This window comes from Eurypyga helias, unplaced genomic scaffold (assembly GCF_000690775.1).
Source record: "Eurypyga helias isolate BGI_N326 unplaced genomic scaffold, ASM69077v1 scaffold3074, whole genome shotgun sequence".
In the NCBI taxonomy this organism is placed as follows: Eukaryota; Metazoa; Chordata; class Aves; order Eurypygiformes; family Eurypygidae; genus Eurypyga; species Eurypyga helias.
Genome location: NW_010248008.1, coordinates 269 through 8035, shown reverse-complemented (window position 1 = coordinate 8035; position 7767 = coordinate 269). Strand labels below are relative to the sequence as shown.

At 37.5% G+C, this 7767-nt stretch overlaps 1 protein-coding gene across 1 annotated transcript in view; it reads left to right on the top strand.

The window, feature by feature from the left end:
* The window catches only part of FAT4 (FAT atypical cadherin 4), a gene marked incomplete at both ends in the record, with an annotated part of 122684 nt that extends 115639 nt beyond the window's left edge, over positions 1-7045 (top strand). Inside the window, one exon of the mRNA XM_010150897.1 lies at positions 6941-7045. Within this exon, the coding sequence (XP_010149199.1) occupies positions 6941-7045 (105 nt within the window). The remainder of the gene's footprint in view (positions 1-6940) is intronic.
* Between the last annotated feature and the right edge of the window lie 722 nt (positions 7046-7767).

Here is a 7767-nt window from a genome sequence, read left to right as displayed (position 1 = left end):
AATGGAAAGAGGGTGGAAATGTGCCTTTTTAGCACAAGACTGTATAAATACGAACATCCCAAATAGGTGAAGAGGTCATGCAAAATGAGGTATTTGTAGTTAGGAAAACTCAGAAGACCAGGTGCCCACAGTATTTTTATTTTAGCTCAGTCCTCTGGCACTTATCTGATTTGCATTAGAACAGAAGGATACTTTACAAGAGCTATTTTAATTTATTAAATATGTAGAAGACATTTCCAGTGCTTAAGTATGATTTTTCTCTTCTTGTTATTGTTATGCATATTGTGGTAGCATTTCAAGTCTGCTAAGAGTGTGCCAAGCAAGAAAATCCTCCTCTGCCCCAAATTGCTTACAGTCATACAAGACAGAAAACAGATGAAGGATATGGGAAAAACAGAACTCAGACAAAATGTTCGAGCATGTCTGTTCTCCATTTTGTCCCTTTGTCTTTTTTTTTTTTCATTAACATCAGAAAAGCCTGCAGTATTCCTACCTGTTTTAGGTATTTTTTTTTCCTCTAATATTTATTACACATTCAAACATAGCAACATTTTATCCCTAGAAAAACAAGCTGATGTTTGCTTTTGTCATGAGTATATTTAAGGAGGGTCTGAACAACTTTAACCACCACTTATGGCCACTTTTTACAGACTTTGAAAGAATCTAAGCAGAGAAGATTAGGCAAGGCTTTCATTACCTTTCCTAAGGAGTATTTCTGTACCTCAGGTGCCCCGGGCAGCCCAGGTCAGCTCAGCCATGCTCATTAGGGTGTGGGTATTCAGGCTTGCCACCACTGCCACTAACACTCATTTTAACTGGTGAAGTGATCAGGGGGTTGCTTGTTCTTTTGATTTTTTTCTTAAAACAGATTAGTACAGATTTCTTATACTTTATTGTAATGGAGAAGGTTAATCAGTTTCAAAATAGAGATTTAACTACTTCATGTAAAGCACAGCTACAGCAGTGGGTACATATTCGGTGTGAAAGGTCTGTTGATATAAAGGACAGTGATGTGCTCTTTTGTGTGAACCTCACAAATGTACTACTGAGCCTCAGGTCAGGAGCAATTATTGTTAATTGACAACCAGTTCTAATTAAGTTGCAAATCTAGGATTTTATTTCATGTTCCATTAGTACATCAAATTATTTTGCCAGAAGCATGGCAAAATAATTCTAGGGCATCTATTCCCTTTAACTCTTTAGGTCATTAGCACCAGAGATTAAATGAGCATATGTTTGCTGTTGCAGCTCAGCAAAACACTTCATTAACTCTAGCAGCATACTGTAGTATGTATGCTCTAGCCTATAATATGAAACATTAAAGAAACATCTAGCTGATTTTTTCTGGTATTAAAGCTCTCATCTTAACGTTCAGCCCTTATGTCAGCTAAAAATAAAGCTCTACATGTGACAAACTTGAAAGACGAAGAACATTTTAACTGAGAAAATATGATGAGAGACTCTTCCAGTTTGAAGTGTTGGATTTCTTTCATGCCATGAATTAAATGTGGCATCTGATATGAGCTTTCTTAAACTCCTTGTCAACACAAATAACTTTAAAATAGACTACAACTGAGGCAGACATTTCTATTTGAGTCAGATATTTTTTAATCAGTTGGCCATTGCAGAATCAAAATTATTTAAGTGCCTGGAGATTAATTGATCAAGACAGGAAACAAATGGCACCAAGGTATGTAATTAAAAATCAAAGTACTCTTGGACTTGAGTATCAGTAGAACTTACTAGATAAGATCACAATTAATATTCGGTATATTCAGATATGTCTGTAAAAGCATATTTGAAATTTTGCAGATTTAATATTCAATAGGTTCTGCAAACAAATGTCAGAATACAGATTTTTTGACAATGCTTGACATAGAGACTATTATGTCATTATTATACTGCCAACAGAAAGAGAAAACAGCTGCTTGGGCATTTAGTCCTTATTCGTGTATGATTAAAGATAGCCGTAGTGAACGTAAAAATAAAGCCTGAAACTGTTTTGTTATGAATATAAATCTTGAGGGCCTCAGCAAAAAAAACCCCAGACATCCAAAATAGTGGATTTCCAATTCAGTTTACCATATACATAGCTTTTCTGCTTCTCTTGGAATGAAAATACAGTCTCATAATTGAATTTGCATGCTCAGTAAAAAAATCCAGTATTTACATGGTACTGCGTACAAGTAGAAATTAGTTTGTTCTGAGACAGACTCTCTGTTCACCATAAATTAGAGTGCATGAGCTGTAGATCTTTATAACGGCCTACCTGGAAGCTGAAAGTCTTACTTTTTCTTGATTCATTATATTTTGTCAGCTGCATTTCACTTCATCATACTGCAAAGGTAATGTCGTTCTTTTCACTGAATAGGGTTATAAAGACTGATTACCTCAGAGCAACATCATTAGAGTTTAAACAATCTGTTATAATTACATCTCTAATGATGATCAGGTTTTGTTTTTTAAAATAATCACTTTCTGGAGGGAATATACTTTGTGATTTACAGTAGTTGTCTGCCCTTCCTTTGAACCCTTTATTTCCTGTTTTCCAGGACTCATTAAAATGAAGGAATGTAGGTTTGTGAAATTGTTTCAAATGCAGGATTTAAATACTGGAACAACCACTTTGAAAGATGGACATAGAGAACTACAAAAACTAAAACTCTGAAATCAGCTGAAATCTAACCTAAGAGCATTCAGCTGGCATCTGTTCCTGTTACATTTTTCAATTAAAAAAGATTCTCAGGAAGTTAAACTTTTGCATAAGCCCCTGCATGTGATATCATCAGATTGAGGTGATGAATGATAATGCTGAATTCTGTCTGTTATCAGTTATCCAACATTATCCTAATTTTCATGGTCTTCAGAAGAATAACTTCCTGACACAAAAATGCATACCCCTAGTATTTTGATATTTCACCTGAGAGGAGATCTATAAACTAAACTAACTGCAGTGTTTACCTGAACTGGAATCTTACTGGGGTAGCTCTGGTTTGGAGTCTCCCTGGTTCCCACAATGTTGGCTGAGACCTTTCCTTCCCCTTGATGGATCTGATACCCTGAAACACTAATCAAACATATATCATTAGCCTAATTCTTTATGCTGTCCAAATAAAATTATTCACCAGCTGAGAAATGCGTAGTAGTCAGAATGTGTGAAAATGCTTCTTGAAAACTGACTTGCTTATGCCATATGAAAATGCATGCATATCTTAATTTTTTGAGGTACGTTACTTACATGGGATAGAGGTGTATTGGAGCATTGCTCTTAAATTCGTGTTGTAAAACTTAAGACAGCAGACTGCTGTGGAAAATGACCTCTGAAAAATGAAACTACTCTAGTTTTGGGAGGTTAAAATCATTGACTTCAGCTTTCTGGAAAGCAGTAAAACTCAGCACTTGGGCTCAGGTGAGGATGCTTTAATGCATAGTGGCAGTTTCTTATCCTCTTCAATTCAGTAAGGTTCCTTGAATGATTTCTTTTATCTGTGCAAGAAAGAATTTCAAAATAGCTAGTACTCGTGTAAATTCTTTACTCAAAAAAACCCCAGTACTCTCTAACACCCCACCCCACCCCTTTTTTTTTCTATAAAAAAAATTAGTATCTAAATATAAGCATATCATTTTCGGCAGAATGCGTAAAACAATGGATTTGTAACCTATGTTTTCTTTTTCCAAATCTAAATCTACAGTACACACCTCATTGTGTCTGTAACCCATGAAACCAGTAGGCCATAAGGGTGAATTTGAACAAATACTATCTTTTACTAAGGTACCGGAAAATTAGCATTAGCATGCGGGAAGGGAGAGAACTGAAAGTGGTAGGACAACCTGCTGCCCCCTTGGATGCCTCTACTTGCTAGAAGAATAAAGTGCTAAAGAACAAAGTCAAAGGGACATCATGACCTTTAAGGTCCCTCCAGCCTAACTTTTTCCATGATTTCTGGAGTATATGTCCTTGCTCAGAGGTCTAGAAGAGTCCACTTCCTGATGATAATAACAACAGAGGGAAAAAATAAGGGCACAGGAGGAACATGGTTTAGATGAAAAAGGATGAGTAAGAAGATGCAGTTTGAACACTGGTGGACCATCCGAAAACCAGGAGTTGGCAGAAACTTTCTGGATCTTGGCAGAATAACCAATGCAGCCTGGCAATAATAGCTTGAAATATGGAGACCTTGCTTAGAGGGTGTACAGGAGTGTACGAGTTTCTGTCTCAGAGGATTCTAAGGAGGGACTGACCAAAGATCTAAAGGTATCAGGAAATTTGCATGAATTGAAGAAGTTCAGGATTCTGCAGAAAAGAGGGAACTGCGGCCTTGTAGCAGCAACTGTCTTCAGAAGAAGCTGATGTATAGTAATTGGTGGGTAACGTTGCCTGGAGGGATATACATAGGAGAAGAAATTCAGGAGAGTTGGAATCTTTTAGAAGAAAAGAAAAGTAACTGAAAATTATCTTAAAGCAGGAAAAAGAAGGCGGATGTCTTTAAGAGTTTTAAGTGGTCATACCAGGTTGGGGTTTTTTTAATTGAAAATGAGTTATACTATAAAAATAATTTTCTTTTCTTTTGGTAGTTACGTGACATTATGTTATACTGTTTACCTACTTGGTAATTTATCAGTTTTTACTTCATTACTCTCATCACCTGTTTACCAGGTTTTTCTGATGGCCTTGTTTTATCATAGTAATTTATTTTAAATCCTTATACAAAGCAATCACGGTGATAAACTAGAATAGTATTCCCAAGTTGTACTTTTGTCCTGTTGATATCTGGATGAAGGACTTTTGCTTTCTAGGATAAGCATGCTTAACATGCATTTAAAGAGTAAAAAGGAGCTTCACAGACTTCTTTTGTTGTACCATTATTCCAAATGTAAATAGACTTACATTTTTCCCAGGCCTTTAGCACTTCAATGAATGGCAAAGAAATTTCCTTTTTATTTTAAATAAATATTAGTTTTAATAGCTCTGATGAATTGTTTAATCAGAGTATTCGTCTTCTGTGTCAAAACAATTGGAGTAAATGCAAACACAATTGTATTAGTTTCATGAATTATTCAAACAATTGTTAAATATGAAGATGTTATTATTTGCCGGTTAAAATATGTGCAGCTAAAATAAACATCCATACTCTGTTGCTGACTCAGCAAATATGCCACCTTTACTGTTAACCGAGAAAAAGAAAAGTATTATGTTTGAGTCGCAAAAAAATGAGCAAGCCTTATTATCTGCACTTGATTTCTGTGAAAACTAAGAATCACTGAGCTAATTTAAGCATCTCTGCCTCACTCTTGCTACATGTTCTCATCGGTAAGTCAAAGATCAGTACTATGTACCATAATTTTAAAATTAAGAAAACAGCAAATCTAACATTAAAAGTTAGCTCATCCTTCAGTCATGCCCATTAGAGAATAAAATATAAATAAATACCCCCAAAGCATAATTAGATTCAGACACTGGAAATGTTTCCTGGATTTATGGTGAAGCTACAAGTTACGTATTAACCACAGGAATCCTCCAGCGCTCCATTTCCATTCTGCTTGCAGTTGCACATGGAGGGCTGCTTCTCACATGGAAGGACTGCCTGAAAACCCCTTTGGGTTAAACAGACAAGTAGAAAGCGGGGGGAGAAGAGATTTTCTTAATTAGGTGACTGAAGTTGTGAAATTCTGAAAAAGTTATGAGAGTAAATATAGCACAGTCCTGATTTTCTACAGTTTTAGGGACCAGCAAGCCCTAAGGACTGCATACTGTGCTGTCATGTCAGATGTAAGAATTACAAGATATCTGTGACATGTAAGAATGAACACCCTCTATGCAAGCTCTTGTTGTACTTTTAACTTACATGTTATATTTATGTGGTGTGAGGAATACGATATTTAATTATCAGTGCAACAAGAAGCATAAGGCAGTCTTAACCTTTGCTGTATGTCCTGGCCGTATGTGTGTATGTCCCGGCTGAGATGAAGTGCAGGGAGAGGTCTGGAAGGGCGTAGCTGATTTTGCCAGTTTTTGCAGAGAAACATGACAATACTTAGAAGGCTTTTGCTGAGCAGCCAGCCTAGACTGTCAGTGCTGGCAGAAGGAAGGCACGTACCAGGAGTTGGTACATCGTGGAAGTGTCAATAAACTGATGAAAGCTAAGCGATGCAAAACTCAGAAGACCAACAATTCTGTAGTTAGTTTCCATACAAAGAAAATGTTAGTTTTGTATAAAGCATCCCTTTGTCACTATTCAGTATCTGTTAAAATCTTCACTTTTTCTCTTGATTCCCTTCCTTGTTGAAATGAATTAATGTGATTTCAGTTTATCCTCTGGTGTATAATATTTACCACATGTGATAATATCTGCTTAGAAAAGGACTGTATCCAGGGTAACATATTTTATCTCCAGAGGACTGTGGTCCCTCTGAGTCAGGAAAGAGGTTATAATTGATGAGGAAAAGTATGAAAAAATCATATAATGTACAATAGCAGCTTGTGTTCAGTGTGGTGTATTCATACAGGGTTCAGCAAGGGCTGTCTCTATCTCCTTCACAATAATGAGTACATTGCATTCAGTTTGGGGGGTGGAGGTGTAGAAGTTTTTTTTGTTCAACATCTCCTTTCATTTCATGTTCTGTCTTTTACAGACATCAGTTAATTAAAAAACAAACAAACAAACAAACAAAAAACCCCACACCACCAATACCTATGTGAGATAATTACACTGAGACACCTGAAAAGTAAATTTCTCTGGGCCATGTATTATGCCACTGTCAGGGCTGGGAGCAGCCCAGCATCATGCCTGTTTCTTTTCTCCATCCCGCAGCTACCACTGGTCCTTGACACCCTCCCTACTGGCCATAGGTTCATAAGCTCGTTACCTAAATACCAGCCTGACTCTCCTATTGACCTAAATACTCTGACCTGGGAATTGCTTTTATTCTCTAATCACAGGGAAAACGTGTGACTCTGCTGTCAACTACTGTGAGTGCAACCCCTGTTTCAATGGTGGATCCTGTCAAAGTGGGATGGAAGGGTATTTCTGCCACTGCCCCTTCGGTGAGTAACACCTCTCCTCTCTGTTTCATCTTCCCTTTCCCTGTTAGTATTTCCTGAATCGCTCTTTATTTTTACCTATATAAAACAATGGATCTGTATATGGATCTAGGTCCGTGGACAACTGTTGGTCATCTCCTAGCCCCCTCCCCTACAGTTTTCCCCAGGTGCAAGAGGGAGAAGCTGGTATTTCTGCTAGCACAATGGCAGATGGGAACACGTGGCAGTGAGGGGGGGGTCACTGTGGCTGGGGTGGGTGGCAGGCACACCGAGGGGTCTGAGCGGTGCTTGCTCTCCTGCCTAAAAGCACATTTTTAGGACAGCTGAAGAGCAAGGCGACTGTCAATTACATCAGTGTTCTTGCGTCCTACACACTCACAAGGTGCGAGGAGTCCACATAACGTTAAACCACCCAGAGGGACTTTGGGATAACATTGAGTGGAGAGGGCTTGCTTTTCTTTTGAGAAATTTGCATAATTTGTCAAAATATCTGAAAAGAAAGAATTAGCGAACACCCACATTTTTCTGCACGTGAGGAGCACAACGCTAGATATTGGCACGTTTGTATTTAGTAGATTTGATTAAGAGAACCTGACCAAATCAAAACAGCTTTGTTAGCCCACATCAGTATTTGCCCATTCAATTTATTGGATGTTAATAAAGTTCTGAGTTACAAAACCAGAGAATTATCCCAAGAATTAGAGAAGTATTTAGTACTACCAAAA